General features: G+C 40.3%; 1 protein-coding gene across 10 annotated transcripts in view; it reads left to right on the forward strand.

Moving 5' to 3' along the window:
• Positions 1-22,954, forward strand: part of ptk2bb (protein tyrosine kinase 2 beta, b) — a 119,598-nt gene that overhangs the window by 44,117 nt on the left and 52,527 nt on the right. For 6 of the 10 annotated variants that reach the window (XM_062034307.1, XM_062034303.1, XM_062034302.1 and 3 more), the window contains 11 exons: positions 11,696-11,921; positions 12,207-12,385; positions 12,493-12,580; positions 12,657-12,736; positions 12,812-12,874; positions 19,896-19,950; positions 20,008-20,148; positions 20,219-20,293; positions 20,359-20,457; positions 20,530-20,647; positions 20,718-20,757. In XM_062034307.1, coding sequence (XP_061890291.1) covers positions 11,724-11,921; positions 12,207-12,385; positions 12,493-12,580; positions 12,657-12,736; positions 12,812-12,874; positions 19,896-19,950; positions 20,008-20,148; positions 20,219-20,293; positions 20,359-20,457; positions 20,530-20,647; positions 20,718-20,757 — 1,136 coding nt within the window. In that variant the 5' untranslated portion in view covers positions 11,696-11,723. Of the gene's footprint in view, positions 1-4,827; positions 4,937-11,676; positions 11,922-12,206; positions 12,386-12,492; positions 12,581-12,656; positions 12,737-12,811; positions 12,875-19,895; positions 19,951-20,007; positions 20,149-20,218; positions 20,294-20,358; positions 20,458-20,529; positions 20,648-20,717; positions 20,758-22,954 lie in introns of all 10 variants that reach the window. The other 4 variants (XM_062034308.1, XM_062034306.1, XM_062034311.1 and 1 more) reach the window with 2 other exon arrangements.

Below are 22,954 nucleotides of genomic sequence, written 5' to 3' on the forward strand. Positions count from 1 at the left end.
CTGGCCAAACATAACCAGAAATCATGATCATAATTAAAGATAAAAAAAATTTTAAATGTATTTTCCCTAAAAATCTAAAAGTATTCATATTATCTTCATGTGATATTGTGCCCGTTCTAGTGCTGTTGTTTTTAGTTTTAGTTTGTATCCAATCAGAATTCAGCTAGCTTATGTTGCCATGCTGTACGAAATCTGCCGGAGGCCTTCAGAATCAACAATGCGGGCGTCCGTGCGCTGTAAGCGTACGGGACATACATTGATAGACAGCTGAGATAGCCAATCAGATCATGAGTTGTTGTCAGTAAGGCCTTTTAGATGGCCTCACGTTGAACATGACATTTATGCGTCCTGTGATTGGATACTCATCGGGACCATTAGCGGATGAATTTGAGAACACATAAAGTTGAGAGACAGTTGCGATAGCCAATCAGATCACAAGTTGTTGACAGTAGCCTATCTAAATAGCCTGAAGTTAACGAGACTGTGATTGGATACTCACTTGTCATTCCAAGGTGAGTATCCAATCACAAGTTGCATATTAGCAGGAAGCAGGAAGTGTTGCGCCGTAGCCAGACCGTGATAACAGAGAAGGAGAACAAAATGTTGAATAGGTGGCAGATATGTTGTAGCATCCTGGAAGAGTTGGTGCTGCAGGGAATTCTGGGAAACTGTTGTGTTTATGTTGTGTTGCGTTGCAAATATGTTCACAAAATGTGTTTGTCATTGTTGTTTAGTGTGGTTTCACTAAATGGTACATGTTTATGACAGTGTTGGTGTTGTTCATACCGCCACCCTTATTGTGACATGTATGGTTGTTGACTAAGTATGCACTTTATTCACATGTGTGTTCAAAATTAATAGGATCATAAAAAATGGCAATGATCGGACAGAGTGAAATCTAATCTTGACATCTTTAACCAAAGACCTTTATTAACCCATCAAACGCTACAATATATTTAAAAGGCCATAATCAAGATGGATAGTTAAAGAGAAACTACATCTTGTGAGACGATGTTGGCCAACCCCGCAAGCTAGCTCAGCTGTTCTAGTGATCAAATGGTTTCACTCGAAACAACCGACAACGAGGGGTACCACTGGCTTATACGGCGTCGAATAGTGAGTTAAAATATTTTATTTTTTCACTTTTAAAATATTTTTTGCAATTTTTATTTTGACAGTACCACATAGAATATGTTGTATTTGCTGACATGTTTTAGTAGATTTTTAAATGCGCCAGAAAATAACCCGTTTTGTATACTGTTGAGGTGGTTCAATGCCCAGTAGTGCGTAAATGTGTTCCTGTATAGTATTTTTCCAGCAATGGTCATGTGTTGACATAAATGATGGTATTTTGAGAGGTAATCATTTAAGTCGGATATCACTGAAGGCCTAGGTGGGAAACGCACGGCCCGCCACTGGTGTGTGTGTATGCATGCATCCATATAACAGCGTATTGGCAATTACCCTCGAAAATAAGGCTTCACCACAAGTGCCCTGGATTTTTGTGCACTTTTGGAAACCTTCCCTCTTCAATTCGGTAGGAAATTAATATGCAGACTTAAGGCATTACCATTGCTGATGTATACCATATACCATATACCATATACGAAGATGTTCTGGTATGTCACAATTGGGGAAAACGCCACAATTGGGGTAAAATTACATGCCATGCCTGGTTGCATGGTTTGATTTAAAAAAAAAAGGGACTTATGCAGATACCAAATACACAAAAACAGATACCAATTGGTAAGAAAACTTGGTTTTGCATAATAGGTCCCGTAATTAGGTGTATAATGGTAGCATGCAGCTTGGATCCACGGTTAATCAGCATGACAGCTAAAAAATCCAAAAAATTACATTACTGTAAAAGATGTAATTTTGTATTCCATTTCCACATGCTGACAGCTAAAAAACAACATAACTGGCTTGTCAACTGAATAGCGCTGAAAAACATGACTAATTACCATGCTAAATTGAAGCTAAATTCATAGAAGAGCTATAAAACATGAACTTTTTCATGATCTTTTCGCACGTAGAACATAAAAATAGCCAAGAAGCAACGACAACGCATTTCAGTAACAGGCAGGACCGTTTTGTTTATGGAGCACAATTCGTACACAGGGCAATTCAAAGTGCTTTACAGAAAATTAAAAGAAGGAAAAATAATTAAAATTAAAATCAGAAAATATGATCATCATACAAAAACATTAATTATTAATTGAAAACAATCAAATGCTGTAGATAAAATACTTTCAGTTGTCATATTCACAATTAGATGAAAGTGTTCGAAGGCTGGATTTGAACATTGCCAACATTGAGCCCTGTCTCACATCTTCAAGAAGACTATTCCAGATTTTAGGAGCATAAAACTGAAACCATGTTTAGTCCGGACTCTGAGCACCAGCAGGAGATCACTCCCTGAGGTTCTCAGAGCTCGCTAACATGTCAGAGATGTACTTTGGCACACTGTTTTAAAGTCTATTCTCTGAGAAACAGGAAGCCAGTGCAGTCACCTAAGCACTGGACTAATATGGTCCTATTTTCTGGTTCTAGTCAGGACTCGAGCAGCAGCATTCTGGATGTACTGTAGCTGCTTTACAGTTCTTTTAGAGAGCCCAGTAAGAAGGCCATTACAGTAGTCTAACCAGCTGGAGACAAAGGAATGGAATAGTTTTTCTAAGTCTGATTTAGACATTAGTCCTCTGATTTTGGCAATGTTTTTTCAGGTGGTAAAAAGCTGCTGATTTTATTGACTTAATGTTGTTGCTAAAGTTCAAGTCTAAATCCAGTACTACCCCTAGATTTTTAACCTGAATATTAAGTTTCAGTGAGATGGTCTCAAGAGGACTAATAATAGTTTTGTTATGCTTCTGTGGGCCACAGACAATGAAATCAGTTTTGTCTGAGTTTAGCTGAAGAAAATTGTTTTGCATCCATACGCACAATGCAGTGACAAGGTAAATCAACAGGCCGACGTTCACCTGCCGTCGGTGACCCATAGACCTGAGTGTCATCTCCATAGTTGTGGTAGGATGCATTGAAGCTGCATATTAGCTGACCTAGTGGCAGCAAGTGCAAGTGGAACAACAGCGGTCCCAAAATCAAGCCCTGAGTTTTCTAACAACTGTATTAAGAAAGTATGGTCAACTGTGTCAAAGGCAGTGCTCAGGTCCAGCAGAACCAAGACTGAGACTTTTACTGCATCCATGTTCAGGGGCATATCATTTGTCACCTTGATCAGCGCATTTTCAGTGCTGTTGTAGGGCCTAAAGCCTGATTGGAAAATATCCAACAAATTGTTAAACAGGAGAAAGTCACTAAGTTGTTGGTATACAACTTTTTGTAGGACTTTGCCCAAAAATGGCCGGTTTGATCTGGGCAGATAGTTCTTCAGTGCCATGGCATTAAGACTACTCTTCTACGGAGGGGGTTAATGACAGCAGTTTTTAAAGCTTTTAGAAATGTTCCAGTCTGAAGTGAGATGTTAACATAGTTGAACGAATTGTGGTAATAAACTGCTCAGCACAGATTTTAGAAACCTAGTGGGTAACCCATTGAGGCAGCATGTTGATGGCCTCAGACTGTGGAGGATTTCTTCAACTGTTTTGTCAGTAATAGGATTGAAATGTGCCAGCTCTACTTGACTAACTGGCTGCAGAGTAGCTATTTGTTTTCCAGGAATTATTACATTGGTAATGCCTTGAATTTTTATTATGAACTATATTGTTAACTCATTGCACTTTGATGTGGAAATGAGTTCTAGTGGAAGTGGAGGGTTTGTTAATCTGTTTACAGATTCAAACTGGACACAAGTTGTTACTACAGTTTGTGAGGATTTCTGGAAAATATTTTTCCCTTGTTCTATGCAAAGTCTGGTTGAACACATTTATATCTTCTTTATAAGTCACATAATGAGCTTGGAGTTTTTATTTTCACCATTTCCTTTTGGCTCTGTGGCACTCCCTTTTCTGTGCCAAGACTGACATGGCACCTTTTGCCTACTTTTAACCATTTTAAACTTTGATAGTAGCAATGGTGTCCAAAACATTTACAACACTTGATGTATATGAGTTCAACAGATCATCAACAAACTGTGTCCGTATGCCATAATGTATGAGTCTTCCCCCTATCAACCAACCGCACACAAATTTATTGTTGATATATCCAACAGCTTTTAAAGGAAGCCATTGTTTGAGACACACCTTAAGTCAGGTTGACAGGGTTGTTGTTGCTGACTTGTCAGATTGATTGTAAAAAGCATAACAAAATGAATACAAATCATTAAAATAATTGGTTCATTTAACAGAAAAAGGAATAAACGTATCCAAGACTTGTAGAATGATTTAAAAGTGAATAAAGCATCAAGCAAGCAGGAGCAAACAGAGACACGACAGCACTCTGGAAGCAACCGAGTAACATTATTCCACAGCCACATGTTCCATCGACTAGCATTGTAAAAATGACTACATAACATGCTGCATAATTCACAGACTGACTGTAAAAAATTACCTGTCTATAGTATTTTTGCAGGTAGAAAAAAAGCCCTAAAACAGTTACATGAGTATTAGGGTCCATCTTGTAAATGGGTTGCCAACTCACTTAAACAAATAAGGGACACTTTTTTTTTGCCTGTTTTATTTGTGTGAAAGAAGATTTATACCATCCACAAAGGTTGAATTGGAGGCAACTGAACTCTTCTTGTTTGTTGAAGACGTTTCAGAAGAGTCCAGTTGTTCAAGCTTTAAAAATGTGTGTATCATTTGGTCATTCATTTCTCAATATAAAACCAAAACTAAAAAATTTAAACGACAACTCATTTTTTTGCAGACCTGGCCCTGCGATGAGGTGGCGACTTGTCCAGGGTGTACCCTGCCTTCCGCCCAAATGCAGCTGAGATAGGCTCCAGCACCCCCCGCGACCCCAAAAGGGACAAGCGGTAGAAAATGGATGGATGGATGGATGTTTGCAGACCCAAAACAAAAAAGTTAACGGATGAGGAATGTTTTTTCCAATGGACAATGGACAATATAGATAAAGAGCATATGAACTTATTTTTTGCGAATCCATTTAGATGAATTAGGAAAAAATTCCCATGGCGCACATTTCTATCACAGCACATTGGTGTGCCGTGGTTCTCCTTAATTTGAAAGAATACAACAAAAATGGTCCACTACACTAGTCCTTCTTAAATAGTGAGGCAGGCCTGGGGGGCGCGGTGCAATGCCAGGGGGGGTGCATGTGACTACGGTGAACATGCTGTTTTTGCCATACCAGAATAGGATGACGGGTATGTAGCACTTGGCTTTACTGTAACCACGCTGGGAGACGAGGAAAGACAGGTATGTTCTTTCCTTTAATGTTAATAAGCTTACAATGTTATGCAGAGGTATAGTTAAAAAAATAAATAAATGTATAGACAAATTATACTATATAAAGTCATGGTGGAGAGGGGGGGCGCTAAATATTTTCTTATACCCAGGGGGTCGTAACAGAAAATATTTGCGAAGCAGTGCCTACACCATTAAAATAAAGTAGTAATGCAGCATACTGTATATGTACGTGCATGTAATAATCATGATAATGGATTTGATTCATAAAAACACTCAAAGCGCTTTACAGTGAGAAGTGAGAACCTATCATTAAATTACTCTACATTCACATTTCCTGCATTTTTGAACTGTAACTGTATTTCCATGAGAAAATAATATTTTTTATAAGCAGTAAATCCATGTTTGTTGTTAGGCATTTGCTGGTAAGCCCGCCCCTTTTGCGGACACGCTCATGACAAAATGAGAACATTCTGACATAAGTATGTAAGTTATTATCCAGTTTTGTTTTTACACTACATATTCAATGTTTGATTGACTCGGTTACAACAAAGACATCCCATAATTTCAAGTTGATTTAGACACATTGGTCCTCCTGTCTTCTTTTCCGTTCTTACCTGGAAGCCCAAGTCCACGTAAAACTATGACACATCGCACAGTAATACGTCATTAAATATACGCGTAAACTCAGAATGTAATGCTTCTCAATAAACTTAAGAGTTGAAGAAAATATTGTTTGACCCTTTGGTAAGTTACTGTTTCAACACTGTATCTACCTTTTGTAGAAGTGTCAATATTAGGGCTAGGCGATATGGACAAAAACTTACTGTATTTTTCGGACTATAAAGCCTATCAATCCTTTCATTTTCTCAAAAATTTCCCGTGCGCCTTATAACCCGATGTGCCTAATGTACGGCATCATTTTGGTTGTGCTTACTGGCCTCGAAGCAATTTTATTTGGTCCATGGTGTAATGATAAGTGTGACCAGTAGATGGCAGTCATACATAAGAGTTACGTGTAGACTGCAATATGATGGCAGTAAACAACACCAAAACTTTAAATGTTCCATTGAGAATATAGAACATTACACACGGCACTCAAAAAGCTGTCAAATTTTTTTAGTACGACTTTGGTAAGCTATGAAGCCGCACAGCTTGATGGATTGTTGGCGCATTAAACATACAAGTATTATTATGGGCCGTGTATAAGGACCCGCAAAATGACACCTATTAGCCAACGTATTACCTGGCGTTTTGTTTCGCAATATTATGCAAAACCAACTTTTCTTACTTTCTGGTACCTGCTGATGTGTATTTGGGATCTGCATAAGTCCTGAAAATGTGCGCGCGTCCGCAATTGTAGTCCGTACCGACGCCGTAGTCGATAAGCTTCTTCTTTTTCTCTACCCTATGTTCAGAAAAATTTGGTATATCCCTGTATTTTCAGGCCAAATGGCGATATACAATATATACCGGTATCTTTAAAAAAAAATTCAAAGAGCTTAAGGTTGCCTAAGTGTTTTATGGCTTGATAACCAGTGTTGAGAGTACTCACAATATTTTTGTTGTAAGTAGTAACGTAATGTGTTGCTTATTCTTATAAAGTAATTAGCCATTACTATGTCAGAGCAGTTTTCGTTAATTTTGTTCATTATCGTTAGGTTTATAGTAGGGTGCAACAATATATTCGTACTCATATTTAACCATTCGATACAATGGTCTCAGTTCGGTTTATCAACTTCTGACGATACGCTCTGTGCTGAAAGCTCAGTGGATCTCCCAGTTGTTACAGTCGTAGTTACAGTCGAGCGCAGATCCACTAAGCTGCGCCACCCACATTCATTCAGACCAAGACAAGCTGCTGAGACGGAAGGCTTTGCGTGCAACTTCTGTAGCTTCTACAGCTCGTTGCATTATTGCTAATGCCTCAAATACCCCTGAGATTGAAGTTTTCATGTTAAGTATGACCATGATGGCAAGCGTGTAGTGGACACAAATATGTTGCAAGTGTCACACAACGATAAACTACAACAGTGAAAATACTACAAACATGACAACACATGTATGCCAACATCACCCCTACGCGGAAATAGGTGGAACGAAACAAAAACAAAGAGCGACAACACACAGACTACAAAATTTACCCGGGGAATTTAGAGAGCCATGAGCACATTCAAAGAGGGCAAAATAAATCGATCAAGCGATTGGTACTTTTATTGCTGTCGACATGCGACCCTTTTCTGTTGTGGAAAATGTCGGGTTTGCTGCGGACACTTGAGTCCAGTTACAAGATTCCTTCACGATACCGTAGTGCCTGCTTTGTCCAACGAGATAAAAGCCCGATTAGAGAAAGCAGTGTCCGTATAGCACCCACTGTTATTCTGCTGCTAAGAATGCACCACAGAAAATGGATGATTTATCTGATGCATTTATTTTATTTTTTTCTTCTTTATTTTTTTTTAAATTAATCAGTCCAAAAAAATAATACACAATGATACCATAATAATACAACTCCAATTCCAAAACCAAACCCAGCCCAGCAACATTCAGAATAGCAATCAAGACTTAGACTTAGACTTAGACAAACTTTAATGATCCACAAGGGAAATTGTTCAACACAGTAGCTCAGTTACAATGATGGAAAGGACAATGCAGGTATAAATAGACTAATATAGCCAAAAAAAAAAATCTAACATATATACGAATATATACATAATATGTTACAGAGTAATTTGTATACAGATATATTATACTATGTCTATAACATATATACAATATAAACCAATTACCATGTACAATATTACAGTATATACAGTCTATATGACAGCAGCAGCATAAAATAGAGAATAGGTCCAGCAGGAAATAGAAAATAGACATTATAAACAAAGAGAAGTAGCTAACATGTCAGGTGTCAGGTAATAGGCAGATGTCATCTATTGCTGTATGGCGAATGATTATACAGCTGGATGGAGTGTGGAATGAAGGAGTTCTTGAATCGCACAGTGCGGGAAGGAAGTTGAAGGAGCCTGTTGGAGTATGAACTCCGCTGTCCCTTAATTGTCAGGTGGAGTGGATGGGCAGGATTGTCTATGATGGCCAGCAGTTTGTCCAGTGACCTCCTGTCCCTCACTGACACAAACGCCTCCAATTGCGTGCCAATAGTTTGGCCGGCTTTCCGGATCAGATTATCAATCCGGTTTGAGTCCCTTTTGCTGGTGCTGCTCCCCCAACAAACCACTGCAAAGTACAGTGCACTGGCCACAACAGACTGATAAAATATCTCCAACAGCTTGCTGCACACATTGAATGACCTAAGCTTCCTCAGGAAAAAGAGTCTGCTCATGCCCTTCTTGTAAACAGCTTTGCAGTTGTCCTTCTAGTCCAGTCTGCTGTTCAAGTGGACTCCCAGGTACTTGTACTGCTCCACTACTGCCACCTCCCGGCCCTGGATCTTGATGGGCTCCACCGGGGTCACTCTCTTCCTGAAGTCGATGACCAGCTCCTTGGTCTTGTCCACATTAAGGACCAGATGGTTCGCCTGAGACCACTCCACAAAGTCAGCGATCAGTGTCCTGTACTCCAATTCCCGTCCCTCTCCGATACACCCGACCACAGCAGAGTCGTCAGAGTATTTCTGCAGGTGGCAGGACCTGGAACTATACTGGAAGTCTGAGGTGTACAGGGTGAACAGGAAAGGAGACAGGAAAAAAACGGCTGTGTCAGGTAAAAGAGAAGGAGGGGGAGGTGGAGGTGTGAGAACAGGAGTAGTGGGGGGAGGGCCAGTAAGGGGTGCGTTGCTAAATCTGTTGAAAAACAAATTCAGCTCGTTGGCTCTATCTGCACCCCCATCCAGCAGTTTGGCTTTATTGTTGAAGCCTGTGATGGCCTTCATACCCTTCCAAACCTCACAAGTGTTGTTTTGTTGGAGTTTAGCTTCAAGCTTCCTTCTATAGGCATCTTTCCCTTCTTGAAGATTAACTTTGAGCTGCCACTGAATCCTCTTCAACTCGTCCCGATCACCGGATCTGAAGGCTCGCTTCTTTTTATTTAGCAGCACCTTTAGCTGGCTGGTGATCCAGGGCTATTTATTTGGGTAACAGTGGACAGTTTTTGTCGGGATGATGGAGTCCTCACAGAAATTTATATAGTTAGTGATGCAGTCTGTGATTTTGTTGATATCTGTCCCGTGAGGCTTACAGAGTACTTCCCAGTCTGTAGTCTCAAAGCAGTCTTGTAAGGCTATGCCTGCCTCAATACTTCTCATTTGCACTGATTTAGTTGAGATGGGTTGCCTCCTCACAGCAGGAACGTAATGAGGTGTTAAAAGCACCAGATTGTGATCAGACCATCCCATGGGGGGCAGGGCAGTGGCTCTTTATGCATCTTTTGAATTAGCATACAGTAGGTCCAGAGTTTTATTTTCCCGTGTTGCACAGTGTACATATTGATGGAAAGTGGGTAAAATAGAGTCCAGAGAAACATGATTAAAGTCACCCGAAATTGGCAAACAGAGCAATTGAGAGGACACACAAACATGACACAAAACAATCCAAAAGTAGTCAAACAAAAATGAATAATATCAACAACAGTATCAATATTAATAAGAATTCCATCATAGCAGTGATTATAAATCCCTCATATACATTATCATCACAGCCATTTATAAAAAGTAAAATAAAAACATTAAAAAAATGAACAATAGTGTCACAGTGGCTTACACTTGCATTGCATCTCATAAGCTTGACAACACATTGTGTCCAATATTTTCCACAAAGATAAAATAAGTCAGATTTTATTATCATTATTTTTTACAAGGTGCTGATTTTGTTTTTATATGCATAGCAGAAATCGGGGCAGGTACAGCTGCACAAGAAACATTTAATTTAATTTAAAAACTGTGTGAGTTGAAACAAAAAATTTGATAATTTTAATAAACTCGCACTGGTGTAACCAGCCGTGACAGGTTTTTGCGTGCCTTTATGTTGGGTTTTGTTGGTGTTCTTCTGTGTTTGACGCTGAAGAGCATGATAAATCTTGCGGACACTGAAAATGGAAGGGAAATATTAAGGGATTTTTTGAACAATACTGGACTCAAGGAGAGATTGTAAAAATAAAAAAAAAAGGAGATATTGTAATTTAATTATAAAATGAAACTGAAGATGGCAGTAATGCAACACAGATGGATGCCAGCTGCCGTAAAACTGAAAATAAGATTATTCTGTGTTTGGTGCTTGTTCCTGTTCTGCGCTTTTATTTTAGTGACACTTTCTGTTGTGTTAGTGTTTTTTTCACAACTACTTTACACATGCCTTCATATGGGTGATTAAGACTATTTAAGTTGAGTCTGAGCCGCCATTCTTTTTGGCGGCACTTTGTTTGGAATGGATATTCTTCATGTGGGCGCTCTCTCCTCCAGCCATGAGTGTTTGCTATATTCCAGCATTCCGTTTTGTTTCGCACCTGTCAGTTTTAGTTTCGTTTCGCATAGCCTTCCCAATGCTTCGGAGCCTTTCCAACATTTCACACACCTGACAGCAGAGAGGAGCTAATGCTAGCTGCTGTGCTAAGTCGCTAACATAACTGAACAACATAAACTAATGAGATTAGTGATAAAGTCGCTACAAAGAGAGTATTGTCTCAAATATATATCTCTTGCTGGAATTTACCAGTATTACAGTACATTTGGTGAATTTGCAAACAGTTAACATTTTGTACAAAGCAAACTATAACCTGCTACCCAAGAATGTACAACAATTCTTCTCAACTAAAGAGGATAAATATAACCTTAGAGGAAAATCTAATGTAAAACATTTGTATGCGCGTACAACACTTAAAGCATTTAGCATGTCCGTATGTGGAATTCAATTATGAAATTGATTAACCAAATAAATCAAACAAAGCACCACTATGATTCAGTTTAAGAGACTGCTCAAACTACAAGTGTTCACAAAGTACACAGAACAGTAAATATGATGAACATCTTGAACCCTTTTTTTTGTTTGTTTTTTAGATAATTATTTGTTTACCTACTATGGTATATTTATATATTTATTCACCGTTCTGTTACAGAGAACAAGGAAATGGGATGAAGTTGCTATGTTATGAAAAGGGGTAGGATTGAATAAGCTCGGCTTCTTCCTACTCCTTTTCGGACGTGCTGTAATGAAACGACTGGAAATATGTGATGCATTACATTGTATCGTATGCATGTTCGAAACAAACTGAACTGAACCCTTTAGCATAGCTTAACACAAAACTAACAACAAGCGCATCTACCAACTAGCAATTCAAACATGATTTTTTTGCCCCGTAAAAAAAAGTTTGATTCAAAGAACTACTGCATTTACAGGATTTCTTTTTTTCCAAAGATGATATGAGGCCCATCCAACCCTGACCATGTACGAGGTGATGTCCGGAGACACCCTGTCCTGGAAAGTGCCCAGTACGAGACCGAGCGGCACCAATTCCAGTCAAGAGGCACAGTTCACTTGGGAGGGAGGGCCTATTAAGATCCTCAAAGTGTGCTTCTGCACCAACAATAACCTGGGCAAGAACTTCAAGCTGGTCAAATGTGACAGCTCCTGGCAAATCCGGGTGAGCGTGAGGATGAGGAGGAGGAGGAGGAGGAGGAGGCTTATCTTATGTGCTCAAACTGAAATAACACTATTTACGGTAATTCAACTTGGTGGTTTGCTTTCTCCAAGATGAATATAATCATTCACCATATGCAAAACATATGAGTTAATTAATTCACTTCAATATCATGAGGGGTAAATGCTGCAATAAGGATTTAAAATTGCATGCCTTAACCACTTGGCCATTGCAGCTGTATAGACCACCCATGACGTGGCAAAAAACATTCTTTGTCTCGTCCCACAGTCAATTATCCATTCAATATTAATCAGCGGGCGACTCGGGCCAAATATTGAACACGAAGGATGCTTCGGCCTCATGCTCAAACATCTCAAGTCAGAGGAACTTCACTGGCTTCATCCCAACCTGTCCGTCGGCGAGGTGGAGCAGCGTTACGAGAGCCATCACGTGGAAGCCGAGTGGAGGTAAACGTATGGAGTTTTGGGACAAACCTCAAACAAAAATCAATTGGTTGACTTGGGCCTTCTATTCTGAGTTACTGTCAAAATGGGTAATGATATTTGATTTTCAGGTATGACCTTCGTATCAGATACATTCCTGTGAACTTCCTGGAAAAGTTCAAAGACGACCGATCTACGCTAGTGTATTTCTATCAGCAGGTAACAAAACGTGTAGATTTCATTGTGGGACTGTGGAAAAATGGGTCTGAGGTATTTTCTTGAATTTTATTGGCAGGTGCGGAGCGACTACATGCAGTATCATGCCAGTACGGTCAGCAGTGGGATGGCGCTTCAACTAGGTTGCTTGGAGATCAGGTGAGTTGGACACAAGATGGTCTACTGGGGGTGCAACAGTCATACCTTGAATTATTTACTTTTATCTTCTCCCAGGAGATTCTACAAAGACATGAATGCAAAGGGTCTGGAGAAGAAGTCAAACTTTGAGCTGCTTGAGTAAGTTTGTACTCTTAAAAAGGTTCAATTAACACCTATTTTCAATTAATTGGTGGATGCATGGTCTACACAAGCAGAGGTCTCTTATTAGGGCTGGTTACGATGGCAAGTTTCCCAAATCTATTAGATTTTGATTAATAAGGTTATGAACTGTTTAATCGTGGTTCGATTTGATCTCCACTTAACTACTGAAAATGGCTCAAATCTGTTTGAGGTTTTTTTCTACATCATAAAAAACTTTGGAAAGTTTAAAGCAGACCTGGGCAAATGAAGGCCCGGGGGCCGCATGGTGCCCGTTAAGCTTTTCAATCTGGCCCGCCGGACATTCCCAATTTTTTTTAGATCTTTAAGATGGAAACTGTAGCTGCCATTATGATGTGCAGTGATGTTTTCAAGTGCCGTATTTTTCGGAGTATAAGTCGCACCGGAGTATAAGTCGCACATGCCGAAAATGCATAATAAAGAAGGAAAAATACATATATAAGTCGCACTGCAGTATAAGTCGCATTTTTGGGGGAAATTTATTTGATAAAACCCAACACCAAGAATAAACATTTGAAAGGTAATTTAAAATAAATAAAGAATAGTGAACAACAGGCTGAATAAGTGTACTTTATATGACGCATAAATAACCAACCGAGAACGTGCCTGGTATGTTAACGTAACATATTATGGCAAGAGTCATTCAAATAACTATAACATATAACATATATAATATAACATATTGCTATACATTTACCAAACAATCTGTCACTCCTAATTGCTAAATCCGATGAAATCTTATACGTCTAGTCTCTTCATGAATGAGCTAAATAATATTATTTGATATTTTACGGTAATGTGTTAATAATTTCACACATAAGTCGCTCCTGAGTATAAGTCGCGCCCCCTGGCCAAACTATGAAAAAAACTGCGACTTATAGTCCGAAAAATACGGTAACCGTAAGTCTTGAACTACAAACCGTTTCAATGGTTGGAATCTGCGCTTTTGTATGATATACTATTTACTATGGTAATCTAAGTCACAGCAGCTCACTTGAGGCACCAAGCAGTGTGAGTGGGGAGTATTTCCAGTGTTTCCAGAGCGGCCAGCCTGAAATGCGGGTGTCAGGGACAGACGCGGAAGGAGATTTTTACAACAGTTCTAAAGATTAGTGATGTATTAGATATATCAGATTTTAGGTGTTTTTTTTGGGTTTTTTTACCCTTCGCGTTCATATTTGGCTGTTTAATGCATTTTTGTTGCGTTTTGCTTATTGTAAAATGTCGATCTAGAGGGGGTGTGACATTCATATGTTAATATTCAGTGTTTTATCGTTCATAGTTAATATTGTAAATCCCACATTTTTTCTTCATGTACATTCTGGGTGTCTCATTCAGTAAAAAAAAATGTAATTCCATTCTGTATTTTAAGGCAGTATGTCATAACGTTTTTAGCATTTAATCAGACAGATTTTTTTTATTAGTGTTCCTAAAAATAGATATACAGGCCCCCAGACACATTTTTTCCCTTGTAAATTTGGCCCCCCGAGTCAAAATAATTTCCTGGTTTAAAGGTCTGCGCCCCCGTCGTCATCACGTCGTGGCATTGATGATTTACGAGCAGAGGAGCATGTTAAGGGAGCGCACAATCACGGAGTACTTAAAAGTAGACAGTGTGTAGACAGAAAAGGGAGAACTGATGCATTTTGGTTTAAAAACTAAAGATAAAGGGGAACTTATAACACTGAAACGCCCACCGGAAGAAGTGCTTTATGGCATGGCTAGCTAGCTTGCGGCTAAAGTCGGCAGTGTTTTAGCTACTTCTAAATCCCTAATCCTCACCTCCATGGCGACAAAGTAAGTTTCTTACAAGTATAATCCCTGCTGGATGAGGAATAGCTAGACATGTTTCACTACACACTGTAGCTCACCGTCGTCAAAATGTAAACAAACGCCATTGATGGATCTACACCTAACATCCACTGTAATGATACCAAGTACAGTAGCGTATCTAGTCGATACTACTATGATTACATCTATTTTTTGACATCACAACATCTTCTTTCGTTTAAAAAAAAATGTATATTATGTTTCTAAATTCAGTAAATATGTCCCTGGACACATGAGGACTTTGAATATGACCAATGCATGATCCCGTAACGACTTGGTATCGGATTGATACCCAAATTTGTGGTATCCAAAACTAATGTAAAGTATCAAACAGAAGAATAAGTGATTATTACATTTTAACAGAAGTGTAGATAGAACATGTTAAAAGAGAAAGTAAGCAGATATTAACAGTAAATGAACAAGTAGATTAATATTTCATTTTCTACGACTTGTCCTTAAAAATTTGGGCAAATAATATAATGGAAAATGATACAATATGTTACTGCATATGTCAGCAGACTAAATTAGGAGCCTTTGTTTGCTTACTTACTAATAAAAGACAAGTTGTCTTGTATGTTCACTATTTTATTTAAGGACACAATTGCAATAAAAAACATATTTAATGTACTGTAAGATTGTTTTGTTAAAATAAAGCCAATAATGCAATTTTTTGTGGTCCTCTTTATTTAGAAAAGTATCAAAATAATTTTGGTACCGGAACCAATATATTGGCACCGGGACAACACTAGTCTCAACAAAGGAATTCCCAATAGAAGTGCAAAGAGTTGCAATTTAATAAGAGTAAATATGTAATCTATTTTTGGGGGACTCTTACTTTGTTAGCGCAGTCAGACAGGATCTAATGCACAGCAACTTTATTCTGGAGGCCTGAAGTGTGCACTTGGTTTTTCTGGTGCCCTTGACACTGCTTCGTGTGGGAGACAAATATGTAAACAAAAGTACCGGCCATTCTTTCTTCAGTTGTAGTCTTACAAGACAATGATAATACCAGTTTCAATCAGATGCTCACGTTGCATAATAAGGTAGTGTGGTATTACGAAGCCATCAGATGCTAACATAAATTGCGATGGCATCTCTTTCTGTTTGTATCTTCATAATTCGCAGAGAATCAGGTGATGATGTAATGTTAGTAAGTCCCTCTATTGCTTTTGTTCTGCCCTGGACGGCTTCTTTTTGGCAGCGAATGTTAGCATAGTCAGCATGACGCTGCCGCTGCATGCACAAGACCACCGGAGAGTGGAGAAATAATCCATTTACAGTAAATCCTGAAAGTATTCAGAGCGCTTCACTTTTCCCACATTTTGTTATGTTACAGCCATATTCCAAAATGAAATAAATTAATTTTTGTCCTAAAAATCCTACACACAAAACCGCAAAGGGACAATGTGAAAAAAAAATTAAGAAATGTTTGCAAATTCATAAAAATAATAAATTAAATCAAATGTAAAATAAGTATTTAAAGCCTTTGCCATAAAGCGCCAAAGTGAGCTCAGCGGCATCATGTTTCAACTGATCACACCTAAGATGTTCCTACAGCTTAATTGGAGTCTACCTGTAATACATTTTGTTGGTTGGACATAATTTGAAAGCCACACACCTGTCTGCTTTGGCAGAGCAAAAATGAAGTCGAAGGAATTGTCTGTAGACCTCTAAAACAGGTTTGTTTTAAGGGGAAAACTGGAGAGGGGTACCTATAAATATCTGCTGCCTTGAAGGTGTCAATGAGCACAGTGGCCTCCATCATCTGTAAACGGAAGAAGTTCTAAATCACCAGGACTCTTCCTAAAGTTGGCCAGCCGTCTAAACTGAACGATCGGGGAGAACGGTGCCTGTAACAAGGCCGTAAAACGGAATATTAAAACAGAAGTCCTCGTCGTGGACCCACTAGCTGCGGAGACTAGCTCTCCAATCTCCACGTTGACATCTTGGTGAATTTACTGAGGAATTTGTGAGACTGAAACAATACAAAAATAATGCCATCCATCCATTTTCTACCGCTTGTCCCTTTCGGGGTTGCGGGGTGTGCTGGAGCCTATCTCAGCTGCATTCGGGCGGGAGCCGGGGTACACCCTGGACAAGTCGCCACATCATCACAGGGCCAACACAGATAGACAGACAACATTCACACTCAAAAATAATGCCATTGTAAGTTAATACTAACTGTCACTCGTAAACGTGTTAGCATATTAGCTTATGCTAATGATGCTAGTTTGAGTACAGTGCGATAGCACGTACAAATGCATGAAAACACTCCTACAGACATCACGCGTGGGGCGGTTAAGTGAGGAAGAATTGTTTTACTTACATTTTAAAACTTACAAATGTTGCTTTGAGTGTTGAATACAGAATCCATATGAGTAGAAACTATGAACGGCTAGAAGACAGAATGTCCCTCTACTTTGGGTTTGAAAGCATCATCATCAAAACTTTTTTGCAGACTAACATCTATAGACCTACAATCACATACAATACATACAACACAAAATACAGTATAAAAGGCATTATATCACTTTTTTCTTAAAGTGCTTGTGCCTACTATCAAACATGGAATGGTTTAGTAAGTATGAATCGTGTTAGTAGTATTGTAAAACTTACAAACGTTACTTGGAGTGATGAATGACGAAACCATACAAGTAGAAACGCACTTGTAGTTCTAGTTCAAAGCACTAAACGAAAATAAATTCTGTTGACGTAAACTCGCAGCACCTGCAGTGAGCAAACTTGTCAAAGTTGGCGCCAAATCACAACATTTAAGACACCTTTTCAATCTGAGTGTTTTGACTGGACTCTCACATTAACTGTATCCACTCGACATACATTGCATCGGTCACCCGGGGGGGTCCCCACATCTGCCGTCCCTTCCAAGGTTTCTCGTCTTTCCCATTGGGTTTAGTTTTTTCTTGCCCTGATGTAGTACCTGAGCTGAGACATTTGTGATTAAGGGCTATATAAGTAAACTTTGATTGAAGGGCCCTAGTCTGGGAGGTGACCAAGAACCCGATGGTCACTCTGTCAAAGCTACAGCATTTCAGCATTTCTCTCTGCAGCAATCCACCAGTCAGACCTGCAAAATAAAGTGTCTGGATGGGAGCCATTACTTGGTAAAAAATTGCCAACATGCACCTGAAAGACTCAGACCATGAGAAACAAAATTATCTGATCTGATGAGACAAAGATTGAACTCTTTGGTGTGAATGCCAGGCTTCATGTTTGGAAGAAACCAGGTGTCGCTCATCACCAGGCCAATACCATACATACAGTGAAGCATGGCGGTAGCAGCATCATGCTGTGGGGATGTTTTTTAGCAGCAACAACTGGAAAATTGTAACCCCAGATTTCCACTGAATCCGAATTTTAAGAGTATGTGAAAGTTGAACTCCTTCAACGACTTTTTTAAAGCTGTGTAATCAATCAGAAATATCAAGCAGCTAAATGTCAAACATAAATAAGTGTGGAGAGAGTGTTTGGTATTTTTCCTATCATGCCTTACAATGGATTTTAAATGGGTGTAAGTTTGCATTTTTTGTAAAGGTGTTTTTTTTTATAATATCCACAAAGTTCAGTGAGCAGGTTGTTGTGTGACCATGCGGGTTGACATTTTGTGCTGGTTGATTTTTTTTTTCTGCACCATGACTAGAAAAGGTTGTCTGGATTGGGTCATATAACGGAATGGTGTGATTATGATGACATAAAAGTACACCATGACCCAAGTTTCTCACATTATCCTCAAGATGGTGACAATCTGCCACCTGTCAGGCTACTGGATATTTAGTTTGAATATGAAAACATCCCACACGGCGGGCCAATTTGAAGGATCTGATACATCCAAGGTTTGGACACCTGATTTAGGAGGTTAAACTGAGTTGTCCATCCTTTCTCTATGGATGTGCAACAAAGTAATGCGCAAAGACTGAGTATTAATGTAAATGTGATTTCCTTTATTTTATTTTTTAAATTAATTTTCAAAACTTTCTAAAAAAAAAAAAAAAAAATGCCAGTCATTATGGGGTATAGAATTTTGAGGACAACAATGTTGTTATTCCATTTTGGAATACGGCTGTAACTTAACAAAATGTGGAAAAAGTTAAGCACCGTGAATACTTTCTGGATGCGCTGTAAATACCTTGTGAATTGATTATGCTACAAGTGAAAAGATATCAACCAAATCGATTATTTAACCCAAATCACTGATGAGTGCTAATTAATTTTCATCGCACTTTTTTCATGCCACCAAATTATTATTTAGGGTAAAAATGAAAAGTTTATTTCTCTTCAATTGTTGCCTTGTGTCCAGTTTATTTGAGCATGTACAGCATACCGGGGAAAATTAAGGCCCAGGGGCCGCATGCGGCCCGTTAAACTTATCAATCTGGCCCGCCTGACATTCCCAAATGTTTTTACATCTTTAAGATTGAAACTGTAGCTGCCATTATGATGTGCAGTGATGTTTTCAAATTACTGTAAGTCTTGAACTATACAAAGTGTTTCAATGGTTGGAATATGCGCTTTTGAATGATATACTAATTACTATGGTAATGTACAGTACGTCACAGCAGTTCAGACGAGGCACCAAGCAGTGTGGGTGGGTAACGTTTCCACAGAGTGTTTCCAGAGCGGCCAGACTGAAATGCGGGTGTCAGGGACAGACGCGGAAGGACATTTTTACAAGAACGTTTATAGCTTAGTGATATATCAGATCGTAGGTGTTTTGTTTTTTTACCCTTCACGTTCATATTTCGCTGTGTTTGTTGCGTTTCGCTTGATTGTAAACTAGAGGGGGTGTGGCATTCATGTTGATATTCAGTGTTTTATCGTTCATACTTAATAATGTAAATCACACATTCTTTATTTTCATGTGCATTCTGGGCGTCTCATTCAGTAAAAAAAAATTAAAATTCAATTTTTTTAAGGTGGTCTGTCATAACGTTTTTAGCTTTCAAGCAGACATTGTGGGGTTTTGTATTAGTGTTCGTAAAAATAGATATACCGGCCCCCAGACACATTTTTTTTCCGCAAAATTTGGCCCCCCTAGGCAAAATAATTGCCCAGGCCTGATGTACAGTATATGTCTATGGGAACAAAAATATTTCTGACTGTTTGTTTATCTATTTTTGCTGCACACATGAAGAAAAGAAGTTGGCTTGGACCTTTTCTTTCCTCAGGAGTTGATTAACAGCATGAAGGTAAATATGCGTCAACTGTGCTTCACTGGGCCGTAATTAACGTTTTCTGATGTTCAGTCAAAGCAACTACGCAAGCAGATTCAGCAAACGTTCCAGCAGTTTGCGACACTCAAGGAGGACGACTGCATGGTAAAGTTCTTCGAAACACTCAAAGAGTTTGTCAGTTACGATGAGGAAGTCATCCCGTGCGAACTAGTTGTGAGTATAGCAACGCAAATCAAGTTGTCTGCCGACGGTTGTCCGCAGTCAAATTGAAAACTCATTACAGCAAGGCTGGAGTATTGCTGTCGAGCTGGTAATTGGCGGGAGGGGAATACGCCAACGCACACAGAAGAATTCAGCGGTGAGCGTGAGATTAGCCAACAATCAATAGCCAACGCTAACATTGTTCTTTTTCTGACACCTCAGCCTGTCTTTTTGGCTGACTTCAAGCAGATAAAGAAAATACAGTGTTTATCTCAGGGCGACGGAAAGGCTCTCATAAACCTTGAAGTAGAGGGCAGACAAGTCAGTAGAAACCAAGACAAAACATGGCTTCTTACACCGGGTTTGCACTAACTGCGTCATGTTTCTTGACAGCGTCTGTCCATCAATGTGGCCACCGTCCCCATGGCTGAGAACATGATGGACCTTATTGACGGGTATTGGCGTATGGAAAACCACTCGGATGATTCTATCATTTACAGACAAAATCACGGTGAGTACCAAAGTTAGAATTCATCAACTTCTCACTCAACATTTGGTTAATACAAGTTGTGAAATATTAGATTCCAGCACACACAGTTCCCTCCCTGAGATTCCGACAGGGTAAGTCCATTGTTCGTTTTTTTTGTCCTGTCCAGCTTCTCAGGCAAATCATATTGTTGATTTAGATGCCCATATCGGCTGTACAAATTTACTTTACAAAAGAGAAGTGCGGGATACTTATTTTCTTGCCTTATTTGTATTTGACTTTATTAAATGAATTTATATTATTTTTTGGTGCAGAAGGGGGATAGAAAGAGGGGGGGGGGGGCAATAGCGGGGACAAGAGGAGGATAAGACAACAAACAACAAAAACAACAGTACAGCATCAGCGACTAGGATATGTACAAATATGATGGTAAAAGTGATAGCAATAAAGCAGTTAATGAAATGAATATTAACATAGTAATGACAATGAACATTATTACACTACAAATGCAGCAATACTGATACCAATATAAATAGCACTATTGATGATGAATAATAATTAATTTTCCTCTATCAACAATCCATCCCTCCATCTTCTTACGCTTATCCGAGGTCGGGTCGCGGGGGCAGCAGCCTAAGCAGGGAAGCCCAGACTTCCCTCTCCCTAGCCACTTTGTCCAGCTCCTCCCGGGGGATCCCGAGGTGTTCCCAGGCCAGCCGGGAGACATCCTGACAAGATGCCCGAACCACCTCATCTGGCTCCTCTCGATGTGGAGGAGCAGCGGCTTTACTTTGAGCTCCTCCCGGACGACAGGGCTTCTCACCCTATCTCTCAGGGAGAGCCCCGCCACCCGGCGGAGGAAGCTAATTTCGGCCGCTTGTACCCGTGTACTTGTCCTTTCGGTTATAACCCAAAGCTCATGACCATGGGTGAGGATGAGAACGTAGATCGACCGGTAAATTGAGAGCTTTGCCTTCCGGCTCAGCTCCTTCTTCACAACAGATCGAAACAGCGTCCACGTTACTGAAGACGCCGCACCGATCCGCCTGTCAATCTCACGATCCACCCTTCCCTCACTCGTGAATAAGACTCTGAGGTACTTGAACTCCTCCACTTGGGGCAAGATCTCCTCCCCAACCCGGAGATGGAACTCCACCCTTTTCCGGGCAAGAACCATGGACTCGGACTTGGAGGTGCTGATTCCCATTCCAGTCGCTTCACACTCGGCTGCGAACCGATCCAGTGAGAGCCGAAGATCTTGGCCAGATAAAGCCATAAGCACCACATCATCTGCAAATAGCAGAGACCTAATCCTGCAGCCACCAAACCAGATACCCTCAACGCCCTGACTGCGCCTAGAAATTCTGTCCATAAAAGTTATGAACAGAATCGGTGACAAAGGGCAGCCTTGGGGGAGTCCAACCCTCACTGGAAACAGGTCCGACTTTCTGCCGGCAATGCGGATCAAGCTCTGACACTGATCATACAGGGAGCTGACCGCCACAATCAGACAGTCCGATACCCCATACTCTCTGAGCACTCCCCACAGTACACGGTCAAATGCCTTCTCCAAGTCCACAAAGCACATTTACACTGGTTGGGCAAATTCCCATGCACACACAAGGACCCTGCCGAGAGTATAGAGCTGGTCCACAGTTCCACGACCAGGACGAAAACTACACTGTTCTTCTGAATTCGAGGTTCGACTATCCGGCGTAGCCTCCTCTCCAGTACACCTGAATAGACCTTACCGGGAAGGCTGAGGAGTGTGATCCCACGATAGTTGGAACACACCCTCCGGTTCCCCTTCTTAAAGCGAGGAACCACCACCCCGGTCTGCCAATCCAGAGGTACCGCCCCCGATGTCCATGCGATGTTGCAGAGTCTTGTCAACCAAGACAGCCCCACAGCATCCAGAGCCTTAAGGAACTCCGGGTGGCCTTGCCACCGAGGAGCTTTTTAACTACCTCGGCAACCTCAGCCCCAGAAATAAGAGAGCCCACCACAGATGCCCCAGGCACTGCTTCCTCATAGGAAGACGTGTTGGTAGGATTGAGGAGGTCTTCGAAGTATTCCCTCCACCGATCCACAACATCCGCAGTCGAGGTCAGCAGAACACCTTCCCCACCATACACGGTGTTGACAGTGCACTGCTTCCCCTTCCTGAGGCGGCGGATGGTGGTCTAGAATCGCTTCGAAGCCGTCTGTAAGTCGTTTTCCATGGCTTCCCCGAACTCCTCCCATGTCCGAGTTTTTGCCTCCGCGACCGCTGAAGCCGCACACCTCTTGGCCTGTCGGTACCTGTCTGCTGCCTCCTGAGTCCTATGAGCC

Source organism: Entelurus aequoreus, linkage group LG23, assembly GCF_033978785.1.
Source record: "Entelurus aequoreus isolate RoL-2023_Sb linkage group LG23, RoL_Eaeq_v1.1, whole genome shotgun sequence".
In the NCBI taxonomy this organism is placed as follows: Eukaryota; Metazoa; Chordata; class Actinopteri; order Syngnathiformes; family Syngnathidae; genus Entelurus; species Entelurus aequoreus.